Consider the following 22,897-nt stretch of genomic DNA (forward strand, 5'->3'; position numbering starts at 1 on the left):
CCCAGGCAGCCCCCAAATCCCTGCCCTGGGAGGCACGTTTACCTCCCGCTCGGGCAGCTCCCGCTTGCCTCTGCAGAGTCCCGGGTACAACAGGGACTAGCTCCTCAGCAGCGCCCTTCTGCCCTGCCCGGCCCCGGCAGGGAGAGGAAACCTGCGGGCTGCCCTGCTGCTCCTCTGAGCCAGCAGCTCCCCAGGGCAGGAACCCTTCCCTTTGCTCCCCCACCTGGCCCGGGGCACATGGAGCTCAGCCCTCGGGGCCGCCCTGCCCCCGTCCCATCCATCATGTAACTAGTGCTTCAGCTGAGACAGTGGCCACGCAGGGCTTCCCCATGCTCTGGGAGAGGAAACTGCCTCCTGCTTCGGCTGACCACCGCGGCCTCTCCACAGCTTTTCCTGTTCTCCATAACTTGCTTGCTCCCAGCACCAGACCCAGTGCGGTGAGACCCAGCCAGGCCCTCGCCAGCCAGGGCAGGAACAGGTAGGCTGTTGGGGAGCACAGACACGGCAGGGGCAGTTTTAGTATGTTCACGGGGGTGGGGAGGAGATCGCAAGCCAGAAGGCAGCTGCACAGTCTCTCCTCCTCCGTGAAACGTTAAAGGCACAGCAAGTGGAGGGCAAGGCTGGAAGGAGTTTCTAGGCAAGGGACACAGTGGGTACCAGCAGCTGTGGCACAGCATGCAAGCCTCCTGGCTCTACCCCTCCCTACAGTCATGGCACTGAGCCTCTCTGCCCTCCCTCCTCAGTCTCCTTGCTCATGCCAGACAAGTGCAGCCAGCAGTAAGACGAGAGGTTTCCCAATACTGCCGGTTTTCAATCCCAGCACGTGGGTGCGGGGCAGAAGTGCTGTTTGCAGCAGGTTATCCTCCCTCCCCCACATTCTTCCCAGCTCCTTCTTCAGCAGTGATCAGGGGACAAGGCAAATGGGACAGAAAGAGGCACCTGAGTCTCCTTTCTTGCTGGAAGAAGCTGACAGCAAATGCCAGTGAATAGACAGGCAGGACCCAGGTCTTGTCTAATGCCTGGACACCCTGCCTCCAGTGACAAGAGGACGATGGCCAGGGGACAGGGAATATCATGCCAGCAGAGCTGGGCAGCTGCACAAACACCAGTGCATGCTCACACCAACTTCTGAGCTGTGGGCAGGAGCCCAAGGCTTGCTTCCTGCTGGCCACCCCTCCATGCACAAGCAGCCTTCACTCCTAGGACAGTGCTCTCACCTTGCTTGCCCCAGGCTCCCCCTAAGAGCTGCCCATGTGCTGGCACCCCACTCCTCCAAGATACTCTCTTTGTAGGACTATGGCTCAGCCTGGTTGGCCTTCACTCTTTATGGTTCAGTGAGTGTCAGGTGAGCAGTTAATGTTTAGGGACAGCTGGCAGTGGGAACTTCAGCATCACATCAGCATGTTTCCTCCAGCCCTGCAAGCACAGAGGAGAGCAGCCCTGTTTTCCCATAGCACCAGTTGTCAGCAAGGCCCATGGCAGGGTGGGCGTCTTAACCTGTTGTCTCTTCTAGAGCTAATGTGCACCTGCAGAGGGATGCTGAGGCACAGCTAGACTGCAGGTCCCAGGGCAGTGGCCCAGAGGGGAACAGGGACAGCTCCAGGCTTGCTGTCCCTCTACTGCCTCCCCTCCAGGCATTGCAAGTCAAGAGGTGGCCTGGCTGTTCCCCATAAAGAGCTGCAGGACAGCCAGCAGAGGAGTGACTTCATGGAGCCATGCTGCCTGTTGTCTTACCTAGCTGTAGGCAACAGAAACTGCAAATCCTTCTCCCCTGTCTCATTTTTGGAACAGCAACAGTTTAGCTGACCTGCTTAGACTCCCTCAGCAGGAGCCCAACACGGCAGCTTCCTGGGCTTGCAAAAGATGAGGAAGGGCCTGAAAGCTGTGGCAAGTGATTCAAAGCCAGACTGGCAACTTGCCTTGAACGTGAGACTGGCACCACACTTTGATGAGAGGCAACTGGGGATGATATCTTTTGCTCTTACAAAGAGATGGGAGGGGACAGGCTGGTTCCTTGTTCAGCAGGTCACCTTTAAAGGATGTACTGCAGCATCCATCTGAGAAAGTGCCTTATGATTCAGGGTCATCTCCCTGTCCCCCTCCCCATGGCTAAAATGCTGCCACTCGAGGGGGGCTGTGCCAGCCAGCAGATACCACACAAGCAGTGCAGAGCAGGGTAGCTGCAGGAATTTACAGAGGCGGAATGGAATTTGGCCAGAAGAACAGGATTAAAACCCCATGCTCTGGATTACCACACCGTCCCTCCCTCCCCAGTCTTATGACAAGCAAAACTTAAATCGAGAATTTCACCTTCATATTTCCCTGCAAAGAGCAACCTGTGGCAAAACAGCCACCACATTCCAGATGTGGGATCAAGCAGCACCTGCAGAGTTGGATACTAACATGTGAGCTCTAAAAGAAGGAAGCATCCTCATTTCCCCACTGTCCCCAACACCACCAAACTGCAGAGATAATCCTAGAAAGGATAAGATCCTCCTGGGGCAACACGCAGCTGCACCTCAGTTACAGCTCATTCTCAAACTCTGCTCAGGCCTGTAAGATTATCACACACACAGTCCTGCCACTTCAAGTTCAGTTTTGACCTTCTGCAAAGGTCATACTGAAAAGTATAAAGCTTCTCCTTCTCTGGCAGAAGCATAGCACTTGGGGAAGAGGAGCAAACAGTCTCTGAAGGGTGCTGAAGTTCTGAGCTTGGCTGAAGTAGGGACTTCCGTCACCAGACTGTTTCCCTGTTTCCAGAGGAAATAGGCAAGTTCAGGCTGGGTCTGACACAGGAACACCGTTCTGCTTACCTCTGCATGTCTGAACCCCAGGAATGCATCAGGGAGCAACTCCTCTTAGCAAGGACTCTGACCATGAGGCCCTGCTAGACACAGTCTGCTTTTGCAAAGCAACACTGCATCCAGTCTCCCTGTCCACAACCAGGCACTGCATTCAGCTGCTTGGCAGAGCCCCAGCAAGAGAGAGCTGTGCAGGGCACATGTGAGGAGTCCAGTGCCACAGCAGAGTGTGCAAGTGTTGCGTAGGAGGCTTAAGCCTACCAGACATCCCACAAAGCTTACAAGCTGGGCAGCTGCATTTTGCCACAACTCTCAGGCAAAGCAAGAGGGGGCCACCCAGCTAGCAACAGAGTCCCCAAGTGCTCTCACTCCTGTTAGGCCCAAGAAGAAGTTGGAAGAATCCAGCTGGCAATAGCCCTCAACCATGTCTGTGGGGGCAGTAGGGCAGCAGAAAGCAGGGTGTTGGTTTTAACTCCTCTGCATGTGCTGCATCCCTCACTGCAGCAGGAAAACAGCAGGACAGACCCTGAAAGCTTCTGTGTGAGCCAAGCTACAGCATATTTGCTATATTTGTTCAGGACGCCCACTCAGACATGCCAACACAACCAGCTGGGTTTCACTCCAGGCTAGAACTAAGGATCACCTCCCAGGGACCAAATCACACCTTGACAGCAGGAAGCCCCTCACCCAAGGGCTGTCTAACCCTTCGCCTGGACACGGCTCTGGAGCAGCCCGCATTCCCCCAGCTCTCGGCTATCCCTGTGACCACAGTGCCAGGCTCAGGGTGAGCGAGCACTGTGCATGTCCATACTGGTCATGGGTTTCCCACTTCAGCCTATTTCCTGCACAGCCTGGTGGCGTAACCAGAGCTGCTCCAGCCTGGCACCTGGAGGTGACTCCTGCACCTCTTCCCCCCATGAGCCTCTGCCAATTTGCTGCAGAGACCCCCAAGAAACTCAAAGAGGAGGTAAGTGTTCAACACACTGCTTCCAGCTTTACCTTCCTGCACTACAAGTTGTTTGATGTCAAGAGGATACTCGGCAGGTGAAGTATCAACACCAACTGACCTTTTTCTGGGCCTGATGAAGCACAAGCCTAACTGACAACAGCTGCTCTGACACTGGCACAGAGTCTACAGAGTCCTGGATCAAATCTCATCCACACGCCTCCCTAGCCAGCACATAGCCTGGCATAGGAGGGGCCAGGCCTGGGCACTGTGCAGCAACATTACTCAGGGTAGGAGGACCTCAACTGCCTCTTGAAACAGGAGCAGCGTTGGGGTTGATCTCCAGTTCCCTTTCCCTCTTCTGGGATTAGGTTTCTACTATCTGCATTTTTGCTGATGTCTGTACTGCAGCTAATGGCCAGCTCTGGATCCATTAGTTCACCATGTCCTGGTCTCCGGATGTGCTCTGGGCATCAATACCTGTTTCACCCCTGCCATTTCCTGATGCTTTCACTACTGTGGTCTTGTGGCAGACAGCAGTTCCTGGGGTCAGAGCCAAAGAGGATCAGCAGCTATGAGCTCCAGCTTTTATCTAAGTCAGCAAGCCCTCCACCAACTCCAGCTCTGCCATCAGCACAGCTGGAACACCCAGCACGCATCATGCCCATATAGCAAGGGGTGGGAATTTCATCCTGTGAAGTACTGACACCTCAAGTTTCCAGCTAGCAGAGTCCATGTGCATGGACTAACAAAAGATTCCACCCCCATGCCCCAAATCTCCCTTTTTCCTTGAAATGCTCTTGAGCAACCTGCACCAGGGGCTGCCCGCTGGTGGGATAGGGGAGACCATATCCCACCACATCTGGCCAAACCTACCCCCCTACACATGCTTGTGGAGTCTCCATCATCTCATGCAAAACTAATTAGGTTAATTACAGCAAAAAAGAAGACAAAGGGACTCCAACAACCTCAGATCAGACTTTTCTCTGCCTGGAAAAGTTCACAAGCAGTATGACACTGTCCTCCCTGCCACCTCTGAGAAGGTGCCAGGGGCATGGCTGTGAACCAGGCCCTCAGGTGCCTGCCATGCATTGTCGCCAGCAGAGCTGGGTAGGTGTTTTCAGCTGAATAGTTATTGATTGAAAACTGCAGTTTCCAGACAGCTCAGACCTATTTCCTCTTTCAATACAAGTTTTAGACAAGAACAAAATGCTTTGTTTTCCAAGCAAAAAGTCTCATTTTGCATTGTTTTGTTTGTGATTGAGCAGTGTTACATTTAAAAGAAAAGATAAAGGGTCTCTCAAATTCGTCTGTTGTGGTTTTTTTCCATCCAGCTTTTCATTTTGGGCACTAAATCAAGCAGTTAGTTATTTGTTCAGCTCTGCTCTCCAAACAAGCTGAAATCATCATGAGCCAAAGCCGGAGCAGCTCTGCCCAAGCAGCAGTGCTGAGGAGGTGTTGATGTTTTTTGTGCTGCAGGCTCCTTTCAGGCCTTAACTCGAGCTCCCTTGGGACTAGCAGGCACTCACCTGGGAGGAGGAGAGCAGGGTCCTCAGGTGCCCCACTGAAAGGGCATCCACCTGCCCCACTGAGCAGTGGTTCAGGACACACAAGGTCACCACCCCTGCTTGAAGGACATGCTAGAAGCAGGGCTTCCCATGCCAACTGCCCTCCACAGTGCAAGCACAGAGTCATAGACTATCTTGAGCTGGAAGGGACCCACAAGACTCATCGAGTCCAACTCCTGGCCCTGCATAGAACAACCACAAAAATCACACCATGTAACAGAGTATCATCCAAACACTTGAACTCAGCCAGACTGGGTGCTGTGACCACTTTCCTAATGAGCCTGTTCCAGTGCTCAACCACTCTGTGGGTGAAGAACTTTTTCCTAATATCCAACCTAATCCTCTGCTCACACGCTTCATCGCACCATGGTCCCTCACTAGTCCTACTGGTTCTTGTGACTAGAGCAACTGTTCCAAATGCCATCTCTTGGAATGCCAAACTGTAGTCTGGCAGCCAGGAACACACACAAGGCACCTGACAAGAAAAGGCAATTCCTTCACTTCCTCTGCAAATCCCTTTTTCCTTCCAGAAAAGCAGCTGTGCCAAAGGGGAGGATGCTGCTCACAGAGAGCCACAGCTCATGGATGCAGCCTGGTGCCTCTTCCACCAGACACTGGCCCAAACTGGGAACTGTGCTTAAGCAGCCTATCTTCCTTGTCCAGAGCTATTCCTGGCATCAGTGCCCTCAGTGCCCAAGCAAGGCTGAAAGCAGAACTCACCCACACAGGAATGGAACAACTGCACTATAAATAGCAAACCAGGATGGCTCAGGATAGGTTCTAAAAATCCCAAGCAGCAATACTGCCATCCACCCAGGGTGCCCTGGACACTTTGTAAGACCTGAAGCGATTCCTGAGCTACAGAGAGGCTTACACATTGCAACAGTGTGGAGAAAAAGCTGCTGTTCAGGCTAAGACAGCAAACTTATATACAAAAAAGCATATGGGGCATTTTGCATTTCGGAAATGAAGTAGTGACTGATGGGGGCAAAAAAAGGACAGGAAGTGGATCCCAAAGGGGAAGTAGTTCCTAAAGCCAGGCAGTGGAAAGGAGAACACCCCCAAGACCCAAACTCCTAACTAACCATTCCCAGCACTCCTCCTCCTGCTTCTCTTTGTGTTCCCATTCCTGGGGCTTCTCGCACTGCTGAACTAAACCCTGAACTTGCACACCAAAGGACAAAGGCAGGGAAGAAACAGCATACCTCAACTCAACCAAGCAGCAGATGAGGGGCTCAGGACAAAAGTTCACGTCTCCTACAATCCACAGCCATCTCTGTGCAGCACCCAGCCTTCACCAGGAGTCAGACAAAGGCATAAGAGCTCAGCCCATCCTGTCACCATCAGGGTCAAGTTTCCCTCCTACTTCTAGGAAGAGTCTTATCCTTTCCACCACACTTGTCCTCACTACTCCTTCTTCCCTGCTGGTGGCTCCATCCAGATTCACAAATACTCCACCTTCCCCTTCTCAGTGACAGCATGTCTTTTCAAGGGATTTCAGCCTCCACAGATGAGGATAGGACCAGCCTCATGCAGCACTGCCAGGCACCAGCCTCCCACTCTCAGCAGGGAGCCCTGCTCTTCCAGAAGTGCTGCAGCATGGCTCACTTGGGCATACACTGGGAATAAGAGCACAGAAAAGACTGTTGGGAAATTGGGAGAGGAGTGTATGCACAGAGAAGGCACAGACCTGAACCAGATCATCCAGTATATAATCACAAATGCACGCAGGAAAGCAGTTGCTTCCTCTGACAGAAAGGTTGTTTTTATTAGAACAGGAAGACAGCACTCAAAAAAACCCCAAACAAAACCACCAAATCCCTGCTTTATTGCTCCTAGAACACCAAAATCAGACAGAGCATAAGAAGCAAAGACACCCAGTGCTGACTACAAACCCACCTTGAGAGTTTTGGAGGCCCACAGCTCATTTTGCTTCCCCCCATGACTCTCCTCTCACCCCTCACCCTTCCTCCTCTGCACAGCAAGCAAGGAGTGGTAAAGGTCTCAAGTTTAGCCAAGTTTCCACTCAGGGAACAGAAGCTTGATAACAGACTGGACAGGATGTGAGCACCCATTGAGGAAAAGGATTAGTAACCCCCTAATCTGCACATTTTGGAGTCTAAGCACTTTACTCTGCTCTTTAGTTAAACCACGGAGTGCAAAGATTGCCAGAAGTTGGAGAACACGGAGGAAGAAGGAAAGGAAACAGGCTGTGGCTTAAAGGCTGTTCCTTGTGGCTTAATTGCAAAAAGGGGGGCATCACTAGTAGGGATGTATTTTACCTTAAGTGCTTTATACCAGAGCTGTTGAGCATCCTGTTGCCTTCCCTGATCCAATCTATGGGAGGGTTGAGGTCAGAATGAAGGGGAAACTGTGCAATGGCCTGGGGATGACAAAGGATAGAACAAGGGGATCCATCAGACTGGACAAAGCTTTACCTGTGGCAGCTTTGTCTGGCTGGCCACAACTCCTTCCTGAGTTCCCTGCCTCCTGGGAAACAATACAAGCACCAGAGCACCTTTGTCTCCACTTCACAGACCTGTCTGCACAAAAGGGCCTTGTTCCAGCACTTATCTGGCTCCAAGGTAGGGAGGGGCCGGTGCCTCACTGCCCTGGCACCCAGGCAGGATGTTCAGCTCCATGCCAGGCTCCTTTGGATCTGCCTGGCAGGGGAAAATTTCCTGACACAGGTAAAGAGGGAAACCTTTTACCACAGTCCATGACAAACAAACCAGTTCAAATAATGGCCCGTTTCCCTCAACTGCGCTCAGGTCCACTGTGCCCATGCCGAAAGCAGGTAGCACGCCTGAGCCTCTGGAAACTACCTGAGCAGTGAGGACAGGAACCCCACAGCACAGGGAGAAAGGCAGCTGGTGCCATATCTGGAAACGGGAGTGCCAGGGAACGGCCTTGCCTCCCAGAATGCTCTGCCCCACCAGACAAAGGCAGAGGGGTGCATGTGTGCAGGGGCAGCCTGTCACTCCTCCGTCCCTCTCCTCCCTCACTGCTATTCTTTGGAATTCCCCTCTTCTGTTTGCTTTGTTTCAGACCTCAATGAACAGGAAGAAAAGGGAAGGAGCCTTGACAAATCCGATCAAGGCACAGACGTGCTGAGGCTCCCTCCTGCTGGCATGCCAAACCCTGCACTAATGAGGGGTAGGGGAGAGAGAGATGGCCACTGAAAACAGTGGCCTCACAGAAACACTTGAGGTAAAGGACAGAGGGAAAAGAAGCTGCTAGGACAGCTGCTGACAGCACAAGCTCCCAGCATTCAGAATGGGGGTCTTCCCATTTTTCCTGGCCCAGGGAGCTTTTTCCAGCTCCTCAGTCCAGGTCCCAGTGACCTACTACCCACTACACTAGAAACAAGCAATAGAACATAGTAATGCCTGGGGAGAAGGATCCAGACATGCACACTGAAGTGAACAGCCATAGAGATGGGATCACACTTTATTCCAAGGATTCATGTGGCAAATCTGGTCCTTCCCTCCAGAGAACTGGGCTATGGGGGGCTTACAAGTGCCAGTGCTTGTGTCTCCAGGACCTCCCCACTGGTCCCAAATACCCACAGACTCAGGCCCTTCTGCCATACACTTATCCTGTTTACCCATTTAGAAGCACTAAAACAGAAAGGGAGCACCACATGTAAATGATCTGCTTAACACATATGGTAACTAACCTTTGAAAGCTGCCAATGTTGCAGGAGTAGCTGGGAACAACTGGAGAAGTTGGCAGGCCCTGGTGGTGGCTGTGGGACTCCCTTTAACCAAGGATTCACAGTTTGAAGGGCAGATAAGACATCTCAGCTGTACTTGAGGGGTTTGGAGCTTGCTGTCACCTGAAACCCAAAAGACAGTCACGTGAAGAGCCACTGCATAAGAGAGCTCTGGGGACAGGTCCCTGCACAGCCAAGAGTGTCACAGATCAATGGCACTCAACACCTTGGTCCTGTCCCCTTCGTCCAGCCTGTCACAAAGCACAGCTCAATGTCACCCAAGGCTACCCAGACAGCCCATGAGAGAATGACTATTTGAGCACTGCATGTTCCTAGTGGCAGATCACTGCACTGTCCCGTAGCACGTTCCCCACCCACGCAAGGAGGACTGTACACGTGTCCTTAGAATTGCTGGCAAAGCCACAGCCACTGTATTGCATCGCAACACATGAGTCTTCACACCAGCTCTTCAGCAGGATGAGGAGCTGGGGGAGGGATGCAAGTTCCCTGGCCCCCTCCCAAACATGATAGCAGTAGCAAGTGTCTACCTTGTGAGGCAATGAAGGGATTAACTATCACATCCAGTAACCCGAGCCCCCGTGACATATCCTGGACAGTCCCATAATGGGAGTTAAGAAGGTCTTTCTAAATAGATGCACACAGGGAAAGAAGGGGGGTAAAGTCAGAAGGGAGAGAAAGCAGGCAAAAACCACCACACAACTTGCACTGCAGAAAGCAGAGAGGTTTGCACATGTTAGTCCTCCTCAGGAAATCCTCTTCCTCTGTTGGGATCTTGCTCCAGCTCCCACAGAGCTGGGCACACACTCTTCACAACTGCAGGCTGAAATGGATAAGCTCTTCTCCCAGGAGGCTACAAAGATTATCGTCTTGTTATCAGGAGAAAGCCCAAACCAGAAGCACAGTCACACCAATATGCTGAGGCAAAGGAATTAGAGAAGAATTGGGAGTTTTGATTTAAAGCCCCTCTATCCACACATCATTGCTCCAAGATGCAGCAGGAGCAGGACCTTAAAAGCAGATAAAAACCTACCAAAAGCATCTAACTGCTCTGTCTCACCTGTTTTAAAACCCCAAACAGAGAAACAAGTGTGCACTGTGCTGTACTGTTGCACCCCTCCAGGCAAAGCAAAACCCAGGCCAACCTGGCACAGGACAATATGACACAAGGGAGGCAACACTGATCCCTACAAAAGCTGGAAATAAAAAAATCACAACAGCTGCTACCTGAACAGCGAAATCCAGCAACTCCAACAATGAAGTACAGCACCACAGCAAAACCCTCCTTCAGCAACAAAGCCTGACACAATTTTTGCTTTGCGAGTCTCCCTCAGATTCTGGCTACAAGGTGGCAGCCAGTGAGAGGACACATACAGATCCTATGCGCGTGTCAGTAAACAGACATCCATCAGGAGATGGATGTCTAAATATGTCATCCCCACTCTACCTGTCCTGATCTGTCAGCTCCTGCCTCAGACCAGGTCTAAGAGTGGAACCTCAAAGATGGATACTTCTGGAGCAGGGGGAAGAGGATATGAACCAGGATGCCAAACCCTCCTGGCACACATCCCTTTTGCAGGCAAAACGCTCTCCCTTGTGCTACCAGAGCTTTGCATTTCCAGGGAGCACTTCAGCAGGTAAGTACCAAGTCCCTGGCACCCACATGGGACAGGAAGCAGAAGCTGCCTGCAACACCACTGAGTAGTTTCAATAGCAAAGGGCTGGAAAAGCAAAGGCCCCTTCAGCAGAGCTAATACTGAGTGGGAGTGCCAGGCACATGCCTGCCACACACAGTAGTGCTGCCCACTGGGATCCACCACAGCATGACCACCAGCACCACTGGGACAGCAAAGTTCCTGTTCTCACATGGCAGGAGCCTCACCTCCAGGGTAGAGCCCACATCACACAGGTGAAACTCAGCCACCAGCAGTTATTTACACAACACTGTGCACAGGACCTGCAAGACCTGGAGACTGGCGGGACTGATTTCTAGGTGTGCTGCCTTGTCCAGGTGGGGTCAGGGGAGCTAGAGTAAAGCTGGGGAAAGGCAGTTGCCTCCCATCCTCCAAAAAGCAGTTGCAGTGTCCTCTCCCTCAGAGCCCAGCTGTATCTGTATCTCCCTTGGAGTGTTTCCATCAACTCAGGCCACCAGAGAACTGCGTGTCCAAAAGTTTTTTCCAGCTGCATCACATGGTTATTAAAAGACATGGCCTCTCCTTCTCAGTCTTTGGCACAGGCAGATTTGAGTATAACAGGAGAGACTGCACATTGCTAATGAATCAGGGAAGAGTGTTATCCAAGTAACAATCCAGGGCTCTAAATGGCTTTCTGGAAAAGGCATCTGGAGGCAGGAGGCAGTCACCATCTCGCAGTAGGGCTCTGCACACATTGCCAGACATGTTGTTCCTCCTGGGAAGCCAAAAAGAGTCTCTCCAGAGATGTCAAGTCTGAGCTAAGCTGGGAAGGGCAGGAGTACACTGACAAAGATCAGCAACAAAATGCCTCCAAGTCAAAACATACATAAAAGGCCCCTTAAGCTTGTTTGACCTGGGTTTCTCTTCCCCTCAGACTACTACTTCAAGTAATAGACCTGTCACCAACAGTTCAGGAACTCAAGGATTACATCCTCAAGTTCATCCCCTGCCAGCTGCTGACTTTCCAGACCCCAGGAGGGGTGTCTGAGATCAGAGGTACAAGCTGCTCAGACTCTTATGCTTCATTGCCTTTGTCTTCTCATTTGGACAGAGCTTTGGAGCTCTCCTGAAAGGTGTTGGCCTCCAGTGCGATACTGGGAGTGAATCAGGCCTTCCATTCTAGGCAGGGCTCATGTGACAGGGACTAAAATACTTCCTGACATCTCAGTCTACAGGTTATTTGGAGCAAGTAATAATTTATCCCTAGCTATCCCAAAGTATGTGCTGAGCTCATCCAGAAGCAAAGAAAATACACGGCCAGACCACGGAGTGGGAGCTGAGAAGGGCAGGAAGGGATGTCCCAAGGAGACGGGGCCAGAAAGGCCACCTCAAGCTTCATGAGAACTGCTCCCTTCCAACCACATTCGGAAAGATCCACATCCCTGAGCTCATACTGCCAGGCTCCTTCCCTCCTGACAGTGGAAGGACAGCAGGAAAACACGGCTGGGGAGAATATCCTCTTCCCACCCCAACTACTAATCTCCCAAGACAAAGCCAAGCATCATTATCCGAGTCTATTCTCCCACATCCTGCTCCCCAGCTCTAACGCTGGTAGGTGCTGTGTGAAAACGTCCTCACCCACCCCAGCACCCTGAAGACATGTTTTGAGCAAGGCTTATGTAGGATGAACTGCCTTAGACCCATGGCAGTGCTTTGCCTGGAGTCTGGCTTCCCAGAAATGGTGTGGTCTTGTGGATCTGAGCAAAGAGTGAGACTCTGGCAGCCAAGCAAGCTGGACTTCAGCACTGTACCCACAGATGGGCTGGCAGAACGTTTGCTTTTTTTTTTGGTTTACTTCTTTTCCTACCATTAGTGCTGAGCTTGCACCCCTCATCATCAGAGCATTGGAACTATTTGGCCTCAGTTATAGCCAGTGGATTTCCAGTAAGCACAAGTCCTCAGCACCCAGACTAACAGTAAGCACTAAGGAAAGAGCTGCTCAATGATCATTCCAGGCACAGTCAAGAGAGAAACTAGCCACTCAACCCAGCCTTTCACCTTCTACTCACCCCCCCCACCATGGGCACTGTAAGCCAAGGCAATTTAAGTCCTGCCCAGTCTCATGGGCTTGCTGCTGCTCTGAGAAGCCACCCCTCCTACAGTGCTTCCTTGCAGGCTATTTACCATAAAAAGGCAGTATGATGCTATTCAAACTGTCCTCCAAAATCATGCACTGTAGGAAGGAGATGAACCAAAGGGGACATGACAGTGGGTGGGAGGTGGGGAGAAGAAGTGGTTGTCAAAATGCTGCTTGCTCAGAGGCAGAATCACACTATCTGTGCTGTTCAGAGTAGCCCAAGGACTTTGTGCATCAAGCTCACCTCTGGCTGAAGACAAGGTGTCTTTGGCAGTCTCCTAGGCAGCCGGTTCTCAGATTGCTGTCTGGCAGAGCTAGAGCTTCTCCTTGAAGGAGAGCAGCTCTGTCAGTCTGCACTGGATATTCCCCTAGAGTCACCAGCAGCACACACCTACCCTCAGTAAGCTCTGCTTCAGACCTCTGTCAAAGGCTTTGGGTGCTATCTCACCCACCTTTGTCTTACACTAGCAGCTCAGCCACCGTGAAAGGCAGAGAAGCTCACAGGTAGCACCGCAGGTAAATGGAAAGTTGGGTCTAATCCATGTGATTCTGACTAAAAAGGTTTGTTTAGCGCCAGACTGCTTGCCAGCAGTATCTCGTGCCCTTTTTGAACTCAGCCTGCTGGAAAACAAACCCGCAGGGGAAGAGGAAAGAGAGATCAGGAAGGATAAAGTGCCTGCCCATGCAACGGTAATTCCCGCCGAGGAAGCCGCAGGCACACACTGTGCCCATTGTGCAGAGGTAACCGGACAGGAGGAAGGAGGGGCAGCTCGGCCCAGCTCTGTGCGCACCCGGGAGCCCAGCGAGAGGCCAAGAAGCGCCTCCTGGCCCATGGGCACCGCCGCCGATCTTTGCCCCGGTCGGCGTGCGGGGCTAGGCCCAGCTGCGGGCGGGGGCCGCGGGGCGGGCAGGGGCTGCAGCCTGGGCTGAGCGGGAAGACGCTCCCGGAGGAGCGGGGGGCAGAGCTGGAGCATGGCACGGAGGGAGGGCGAGAAGCCACGGTACCGGGCACAGGCTGGAGCCCCCTTCTGCAACAGGCTGCAGCCGGGCGGGCCCCGCGCCTCCTCCCGTCTGCGAAAGGGGGTCGGAGCTGGTGCGGCAAACACTGAGCGCGGCGGGGCCGTACGAGTCCCGGGTGGGCTCCGGGAGAGCCGCCACTGCACGGCCCGACCCCGGTCCTTCTGCTCCCTCCTTCGGTCCCCCCGGCCCCAGATGGGGATAGACATTGCCAGGTACAGACAAGAGGATGGCAGCCCCCTTTCCCGAAGCCCCCCGACCTTTCCCAGCCTCTGGGGCAGCGCCTCCCCCTGCCCCGCACCCAGCGGGTGGGCACGGGCCGCTCAGCCCCCCGAGCGGAGAGGGGCTGCCCCTGCCCGGTCGGTCACACCTCACCCTTCCCCACGCAGAGCCCTCGCCAGGTGCCGGGCGACGGCTCTCCACTGCCGGGTAAGCAGCGACCGGGCAAGCCCGCGGGTGCCCACTCGGAGCCCCGTGCCGCGGCAGCACGCCTGCGGGACAGGGCTGTCGGTTACGCTGTTGTCCCCGCCTCCCGAAGAGTCCGGCGCGTGGGCAATGGCGTCCGCTCCACGCTGTTGCCCACGGGCGCTCGCGCTCGCCCCAGCGCCACCAGAGGCAACTTTTTGAGAGGTGCGCAGCCAGCCCCCGGCAGCTCCCTCCAGAGCAGCACCCACGGGCAAGCCCGCAACCACTGGCCGGAGCCGGGCTACAGCTTCATCCGGCCCGTCGGACCCACGCGTGGGCAGACCCCCGTCCCCGCAGTCGGCACTCACAAGGAACGTGTCCCTATCCGAAGGGCCGCCCCAAGCCCGCCTTCGTACCTACCCATGGCTCACCTCACCTCTGCGGACACAAACACGCAGTCCCCGCTCGGGACGAAGCCCACGATCACAACCTTACCCCGCGCCGCCAGCCCGCCGTACCTGCCTGCGCTACCGCTTGCCGCCGCCACACGTCCTTTAACCCCGCTCCGCGCCCACAGTATTTAGTTGCCTGGCAGACGTACATCGCCCGCCTCGGCGCTCAGGCCCGGCTCGGACTGGCCCGGGGCGGGGCCGCGTCCGGGGGCGGCCCCCAGGAAAGCAGCGCGGCGGCGGACGCCATTGGCGGCGGCGGCGGCCTCGGGGCCACGGCCCGTGCCCGCGAGCCGGCCCGGCGTTGGCGGCTGCGCCTGCTGTGCCAGCGCTACCAGGAGTACGTGAGGCGGCACCCGGCCGCCACGGCCCAGCTGGAGGGCACCGTGCGGGGACTCTCCTACCTGCTGCCAGGTGCGGGAGCGGGGAGAGGTCCGGGCCGGGATCTGGGCCGAGGGGTGCGGACACCGGGGCGCAGCGGGGCGCGGGGCTCCCCCGGCGCCGGGTGCTCGCTGATACTCGCTGTCTTCCCTCCGCAGGTCGCTTCTCGGACTCGCACGCGCTGTCGGAGCTGGGTAGGTGGGCAGCGGGGACCGTGCTGTGCCCTTGCGCGGGTGAATGCGGGTCCGCTCCCGGGCCCTGCTTTTCTCCTTGGCTGGCTGCATCCTCTGGCAGCCCATGGGAGGAGTCTACACGTCTTGCTGCCCTCCTTCCCTCGTCCCCTGCCTGGGACAGAGGCAGCAGCGCCGGTTTGGCTTGCTTTCTGTGCATCCATTCTGCGGTGTTCTCTTCCTTTTCCAGTGTACTCTGCCTCCAACCTTTTAGTGCTGTTAAATGACTGGATTCTCCGAAAGGACCTGCAGCAAAGCCTGCCCGTGGTAAGGCTGGAGTGTGTGGGAGGAGGATTTGGGACACATGCTTCTTCCTTGCAGGAGCTTTCAGAGAGTGTCTGTAGAAACTTGATAGGTCTCCTGTGGCTTCTCTTTGTGGTCAGGTATGGAGAGGCCAGAGGCAACCTCTGAATGCAGGTAAATAGCAGCCTTGCCCTATAGCTCCTGTCTTGGAGGAGTGGCTTGAGCACTCCCTGGACTGCAGAAATCAGGCCCTGACTTGCACCAAAAACTCCACTGGCTTTTTTGAGAAGCTCAGAACTCGAGCTAGGCAGAGGTGTTGCTGAATAACTGTTGGTGTTTTCAGAGCAGTGGCTCTGGAGCACTGAAATTCTGATTCTGTCCCTCAGACTCTTTCTTTGCATATGCCATTGAGCAAAACAAACATAAGTACCTTGCTTCTATATCTTGCTTGAATAAGCCCCAGGCTGGTTCCCAGCACTTGTTAGACCCTTTGGGGAATGGGGAGGAGGGTGTTTTTTTCCAGACAAGCCTCTTCTGTTAGAAGCCTGCCCAGTGTGTGAGTTCAGTGTAGGCAGCTCTGGCTGGTGCATCAGGTGTGTAACAGACAAATGCAGAAGACTTCCCTGGTTGTTGAAGTCAAAGAGAATTTCAGCTGCATTGTCTTTATTGATGCTTTTTAATGGATTAAAGCCTGTGGTTGACAGCAGCAGCGAGTTCCCATGTGGAGAGCAGGGACCTAGACTGGAAGAGCACCCACTGTCTCAGGGTTCATGCCTGGAATCTAGATGCTGTATTCAGAAGGCATTCACTCTGGTGTGCCTGTGGAGTCTGGGTCCCCTTCCCTCTACTCCAAGCATACTCTCTCATCAGCTCTGGCCCCAGAGAGGAAGTTTGCCGTGTGTCTCAACTCTGAGATGAGGTGGAGGAGAGAGTTTTGCCATGGAGCACAGTGCCAAAACCCAGCAGGCTTGCCTGCTGTGTTTGTTGGGGTAGAAGGCAATTCAAGATACAGCTGTGATGTTCTCCCTGTTTCTTGAGTAGCAGCCCTGTGTGATACTGTGATGTCTTGGTCTGCTCCTGCTTGGAGCTAGATAAGTGGTCTTGTGAATAGGCTCCGGCTGCAGTGCAGACATTGCTTTTTGTTTCTGGGGCTGTGACTTCCAGGGCCATCTGGTGCTTATTTCTGAGGGTCCCACCAGACTGGGCTGTGTGTGTGCCCTCTTTAACTCCAGAGCAGAACCTCTGTCTTATCACCCTCCTTCTCTCTGTGTTTTGCAGTCACTGCCCCAGCAGAAGCTGCTGACCTGGCTGAGTGTGCTAGAATGCGTGGAGGTCTTTGCAGAGATGGGGACAGCCAGGGTGTGGGGGGAGATGGGCCGGTGGACCATCATTGTCCTCATCCAGCTGGCTAAGTAAGTGCTGTAGGGGGGGAAGGGGCAATGTGTGCTCAGAAAGGGGGTCTGGAGGGCGCTCAGTAGTACCCCAGGAGAAAGACCAAGCAGGACTGAGCTGTTAGTCCCTGAGGCTGGGGGAATTTGGAGCCCCACGGGGTACTGGATACTGTGCCACAGAAGGGAACGTTTACACCTCTCACCTTGCCAGTTGCTCTGAGCAGACCTGAGTGTTTCCCTCTTCTATGGAAGCCACCTTTCCAGTGCAACAGTAGCCCAGCTGCATAGTCTGGTACTGAAGGCTTCCACATGTCTCTTCACAGAGCCATCCTTCGTCTCCTGCTCCTGCTGTGGTACAAAGCTGGCATCCAGATGTCTCCTCCCATCGTGCCACTGAACAGGGAGCAGCAGCAGCCTCTCCACCCTCAAGGTGATTCCATGGTGTTGTCATCATTGGCTTAGTGCCTTGCTGGGCCACATGTCTTGTCCTGCTGGAATTGCTTATCAGATCAGTGGCTTGTGCAGCAAGCTGTAAGGTTTCAGTACTCAAGGCTGAGCTTTGTTGAACTTTCCACCCTTTACAGAGGACAAGTTAGCTTAGTGGCAGGGTTGTTTTACAGTCTAGAAGCAGGGGATGGAGAAGGCTAAGCCAGGAACTGCTGGCTGAACTGGGAGTCAGGCTGCATGTTCCCCGGTCCGACAATGAGGAAAGAGGTCCTAGGCCTGGGCAGTGTCAGGCAGATTTACCTTTTCGCTCTCTGCCTAGTGTTAGCCCCTGCAGGATGGTCCGGTGTGCAGGAGATCAGCTTTTCAGTCTGCTCTTCTTGGTGGCAATGTAGGGGACGGTGCTGCCAGCTCTGGGGTGAAGTGTACTGCTTTGAAGCCTGACTCCTGTGGCTGATTTCTTCTACAGACACAGAAGACAACTCTTCAGGGAAGGATCAGACCTATGTTGGCAGGCGTTCCAGCCGTGTTGTGCGCTCTCTCCAGAGCAGTAAGTAACTGTTTTCAGCCTGAGCTGTTTCTGCTCTGTGCCCCTTATGTTTGACGTGGGTGTGAGCATATCTTGCCAGTGTGGGTGGGTGTCAAAGCAACGGGCATTGAGATGCGTGCTGCAAAGCTGGCACTTAAATTGTATTTTCCAAGTGATCTGTGCAACAGAGACAGCTCTTCATTAGGATTATGCTTTGAGGAGCACAGATCTTACAGGTACCTCTCCCTGCTCTGTCCCCTTTGGAGGCAAGCTTTGAGGGTGCTGGTCAGCCACAGCAGTTGCTATGTCTGCAGCTCTTCAAGCTTTCCTGTTTCACATCTTCACAGTGCAGAAAGCAGTGAGGTGGTGGTGCAGGGAAGCATGGGAGGAAGGTGTCCTGGTTTTGGTTGGGATAGAGTTAGTTTTCTTCCTAGTAACTAATAGAGTGCTGAGTTTTGGGTTTAATATGAAATAATGTTGATAACATACTGATGTTGTAGGGTTTTGTGAAGTAGTGGTTACTCTAAGCCAAGGACTTTTCAGTTTCCCAGGCTCTGCTAGTGAGGAGGTGCACAAGAAGCTGGGAGGGAACATGGTCGGGACGTGTGACCTGAACTGGCCAAAGGGACATAGAATGTCATGCCCAGTATATAAACTGGGGGGAGTTGGCTGTGAGGGGCAGTCGCTGGTTGGGGATGGGATGGGCATCGGTCAGAGAGTGGTGAGCAGTTGCATTGTGCGTCACTTGTGTTCCTTGGCTTTTGTTATCTTCCTTTTTATTGTTGTTGTTATTATTATTTTACTTTATTTCAACTATTAAACTGTGATCTCAACCCATGAGCTTTACCTTTTTCTGGTTCTTCTCCTCATTCTTCTGGTCGAGGGAGGAAGGGGGTGCTCCAAGGCTGGGGAATGAGCTAGCAGTTGTGTGATACTTAATTTCCAGCTGGGACAAAACTTTTATTTGTGTTAGTGACCAAATCTGCTTGTTTCAGCCCCATCCCTGCAGTCCCGACACTGGGGGTCCCCCCAGCAGAGGGAGGAGTCACAGAGCAAAAGAGCGGAGGAGATGAACCAGCCACCCACGCCTCTGGGTCTCCAAGAAACCATCGCAGAATCCCTCTACATTACCCGCCCTCTGCTCCACCGTATCCTGCCCTGGCTGTCTGCAAGGTACCGCCGTGTGCGGTGCCGGCAGAGGGTGCTGCAGGCTTGGTCCTAGTGCAGGGCTTACCCAGGCTTCACTCCCTGCTCTGCTTGGGTAGGGGCCTCGGGACTCCTCCCTTCTCTTACACTTTGGCTGGCCTCAGTCGCTGGAGTTGTGGGTACAAGTCCTCCAGCCCCTTCTCCGGGAACCCCCCAGACTGTCTTAGGGTGTATTCTCCTGCACTTGGCAGAGCTTTGTGGGTAGCTGGGGGATTGCTTGTCTATGTGCCACTTGTTAGGCATCTCTCATCTTTCCATTCCTTGACTGTGTGTTCCTAGTATTGAGTTTAGGAGTGTGGGGCCAGAGATCATGGAAGCCCTGGCTCCTCTCAGCAGTCCTGGACATCTCAAGGTCAGTCTGATAAAGAGTCTTTGTTGGTGCTTGAGCATCACACTTCCCTATTTCCCAATCGTGGGCAGGCCCTACTGAGAGAAATACTCAGAAGGGCTGGTCTTTAGCTTGGAGATTGACACGTTTGCCTGTCTTCTGCAACACTTACCGTGCTTTCTGTTCTGAGCTGGTGCAGTGTGCTCTGCATAGAGCTGAGGGTGGAGGGCTTTAGAAACAGTTTCTTATCACGGCTGGCTGCTGCTACTGTGAGTTAGCTCTCTGCCCTCCTCCTTCCAGTCTGAGCTTGCTGAGTGATCTGAAAGACCTGAACAGGCGAGAGCGAGCGGAGCTGAGGCGACGAACCATCCTACTGCTGTACTACCTGCTGAGATCTCCTTTCTATGACCGATACTCAGAGTAAGGGGCCCCTGCTGGGCTTTTGCTGAAAATTTCCTTTTTAACTGAAATAGCATCAGGGGACTGGGTGAGTAGATCTGAAGAGGTCTGGGTGCCTCTGACCAGGTTAATCTGAGCCCTTGCGTAACACTGCCCTTGCTGTTCATGCATTCAATAGCTGGGGCAGGAGGTGTCCAGCTGGACTTGTTCATATTCTCTCCCTTCTTAGGGGCAGGATCCTTCTCCTTCTGCGCTTGTTGGCTGATTACGTGCCTGGAGTTGGCTTCGTCACACGTAAGTGGGTCCGGTCCCATTGTTATATTCCCATTTCTGTTGGTGAAGAAAAATGAGGGCAGTTGGAACATTTGCCGGTTGGTTTCCAGTCCAGGGAAGGAATTGCAAAGTCCCTAGAGTGGTTAGCACTAGTGCACCCTGTGTTGATGCTTGAGTCATTTTGAACTGGAAAAGGAAAGGATGAATTGCTTCCTGGTTTGATGACAGTAGTAAACCTCTGTGTGCCCTGAGGCTGCAGAGCTTGGTCTCTGCCACATAGGCCTCTTCTCCTGTGCTTCCTTTCTGCCCTTCAGCTGGTTTACCAGGGCCCTGATTTGCAGCCCTGTTTCCAAACTCTTTTCCTTGATCCCTAGTCTGCAGGGCAGACACAAGGGGTAAATGAGTGCTTAGAAGTATTGACCCAGTCAGGAACTGATTGTAAATCAAAGGGTGGAACCAGGACTGTGTTATAATCCTTCACCATAGGATCCCTTTATTATGGGCCAGAACTTCATTACCCCTCTTCCCTGATGATATGAATCTTTGTGGAGTGATTCATGTCAGTGATGTGACATTACATCAGCCTGTCATCATGGGATTACCCTTTCTTTGGGGAGATCACAAAGCTGGCTAGCTCAGGAGCCACTTCCTCCAGTTAGTGATTTCAGACAGGCTTTGGAGCCTGCTTAAGCCATGTGCTACATAAGCATTTTCATTTTACAGCAGATGCTTCTGTGTTTGCACCTGCTCTCTATTGCTGAGTTGTCTTCCCTCTTCCCTGTGTCACAGCAGTGCCCTCCTGACTCTCTCCATGTGGGTTTTCCCCATGCACGTTGTAGACTGCCTCCCCATTCCCACTGGAGCTTGGATATGTCAGCTCTGAGGGAGTGATTGGTGTCCCACACCATGGCCATGCTGACCATGTTTCACATCCTGCTTGCTCCTGGCACCACATCACAATGTTGCCTTCCATCTTGGCAAAAGTAACTAACTGTTCTGTTCTGTGGAAGCGGAGATTTGGGATTGTTGGGTATCATAATGAGAAGGGGGGATACAACCCGTAGACACAGAGCTTCAAATTTTTGCCTTTCTACATGTGTGATCCCTCTGCTCTCTTTTTTCAGGGCCACTGATGGATTACTTGCCTGCTTGGCAGAAAATCTATTTCTATAACTGGGGCTGATGAGAAGATGATTATTCTCTGCTAAGATCATGGCTGGACCTTTCTAAGGAGGGCAAGCAGGCTGGGGGGAGGGATGTTGATAATGTCTAATTCTCAGTTAAACCATCAATGAGAAGCTCCTGTTCTGCAGGGTGGGGAGAGGGGGTGTATGTGATTTTTTTTAACGGATCTAGCTGTGAATGATGGACACTACATGTGTGCAGAGACTCTGGCCACCTATTTCTTGGACCGTTCTGTGGCTACAGTGATGGTGATGGGGCAATCTCTTTTTTAAGCACTTGTTTTTTCTCTTTTTGTACAGCTGTGCTATAATAAAGCCAGGCAGCATAGTGGGTTTTTGGAGAGCATTGTCTCATATGTCAAGGCGCTGCGGTTGAACCTGCAACCTGCTTGTGTTGGCTGTGCTTGGCCGATCTGCTTGGAGTGGACTTGTCTGTCAAATAAACTGACCGATGGGAGAGAACTGAGCTGAATGGCCTCTCCCTCTTTGCGTGGGATCTCCTCATGTCTGGTTGCCAGCAGGTCTGTCTCCGTCAGAAAGAGCAGATTTTGCAGTTGTCTACCCTGGGATATGGTCCCTTAGAAGCCTTTTGCTCTGGCCTTTGTCAGTCAGGGCCCCACATGTTGCTCAGCTGGTGACTGTAGCCTCCATAACTCCTGATGCCTGGTTCAGTCCCCAGATTCCTGGGGTTCCCCTGGCGGTACACAGAGCTGCAGTGTGCAGGCTGCTTTCCTGGCACCTAATATATGCTAGAAGCTTTTGCAGAATGGCTGCCAGCCAGTGCTCAGGGGCTTGGCCAAGGGCAGAGAAGTGATTAATGCAGCAAATACTGCTGTTCCATATTAATAAAGGGCCCAGGAGAGGCCTGTATCTCCTCTGCTAACTGGGGGACAATTGAGGCACCAGCCTGTGCAGTGAGCTACTGTGGAGACTCCCTAGGCAGGGAAAAAGGGGTAGTCAGCTGGTGGCACTGGACTGCCCCACAGACAGCTCCCTGTGCAGTGCTTGGAAGCTGGAAATTGCCAGGTGTGTGTGCCCCAAGTGGGTGTCAGGAGCATTTCTACCTGAACCATGCCTGAGGGATTCTGAGGCTGCAGGGATCGCAGCCTTGTCGCCTCAGCACCCGAAACTGGGGATGTAGTTCCACATGCACATCCCTAATGGGCCACCACAGTTGGGGACCACAGGACTTTGCCATTGTATGTGGGGGGGTGGGACTCTGTTGCCACCTCAGCTGACAAGGCCCTGCAACGTGGCAACGGTAGCTTGGAAAAGCCACGAGCAAGGGACTGTGCTCCCTTTGCTGGGGATTTTAGCAGAGGAAGATGCTGAAGACTGCAAAGTCTGTGAAGTATTGGTGGGGGTCACTCCTGGGAAGGGACAAGGGGGTACTGAGATGAGATGCAGGAGTCTGTTTTTGGAGTGGTTGAGAGGGAGGCAAAGGCAGGTGCTGAGGGACAGAAACAGCCCTGGAGCTGTGGCTGCACAGAGACACGTGCACCAGCACAGGGAGGAATCTGAGCAGGTGGTGGGGCTCAGGCAGGGCTAGGCAAAGGCAGCCCAGGACCTGAAGGTGAGGAGGTAGGAAGGGGTAGCAGG

At 53.4% G+C, this 22,897-nt stretch overlaps 2 protein-coding genes across 4 annotated transcripts in view; one reads left to right on the top strand and one right to left on the bottom strand.

Annotated features, from left to right (window-relative positions):
• The window catches only part of LARGE2 (LARGE xylosyl- and glucuronyltransferase 2), a 24,756-nt gene extending 10,456 nt beyond the window's left edge, over positions 1–14,300 (bottom strand). The window contains exons 1-2 of one of the 3 annotated variants that reach the window (XM_018082277.2): positions 14,212–14,300; positions 8,995–9,153 (exon numbers count right to left, since the gene is read on the bottom strand). The gene's annotated coding sequence lies outside the window, so the exon portion shown is untranslated. Of the gene's footprint in view, positions 1–6,520; positions 6,763–8,994; positions 9,500–14,211 lie in introns of those variants that run through there. The other 2 variants (XM_018082278.2, XM_008919794.3) reach the window with 2 other exon arrangements.
• On the top strand, positions 13,792–21,764 carry PEX16 (peroxisomal biogenesis factor 16). Its single transcript, XM_029964351.1, has 12 exons — positions 13,792–14,265; positions 14,375–15,104; positions 15,230–15,265; positions 15,492–15,568; positions 16,823–16,956; positions 17,259–17,365; positions 17,849–17,929; positions 18,904–19,056; positions 19,394–19,466; positions 19,743–19,862; positions 20,071–20,135; positions 21,239–21,764. The coding sequence occupies exons 1-12, from the start codon at positions 13,792–13,794 to the stop codon at positions 21,295–21,297; spliced, it is 2,109 nt and encodes a 702-aa protein (XP_029820211.1). The 3' UTR covers positions 21,298–21,764.
• The last annotated feature ends 1,133 nt before the right edge of the window (positions 21,765–22,897 follow it).

The sequence above is a fragment of the Manacus vitellinus genome, unplaced genomic scaffold, assembly GCF_001715985.3.
Source record: "Manacus vitellinus isolate BGI_N305 unplaced genomic scaffold, ASM171598v3 scaffold_6_pilon, whole genome shotgun sequence".
Taxonomy (NCBI): Eukaryota; Metazoa; Chordata; class Aves; order Passeriformes; family Pipridae; genus Manacus; species Manacus vitellinus.

What these genes read in the sequence shown, in the direction of transcription:
- PEX16 (XM_029964351.1), top strand. Translation starts at nt 13,792, where the DNA reads ATGGCACGGAGGGAGGGCGAGAAGCCACGGTACCGGGCACAGGCTGGA. An exon ending in TACCCGCCCTCTGCTCCACC is followed by an intron (nt 19,057 to 19,393) that starts GTATCCTGCCCT and finishes GTGTGTTCCTAG; the next exon opens with TATTGAGTTTAGGAGTGTGG. An exon ending in TTCTATGACCGATACTCAGA is followed by an intron (nt 19,863 to 20,070) that starts GTAAGGGGCCCC and finishes CTCCCTTCTTAG; the next exon opens with GGGCAGGATCCTTCTCCTTC.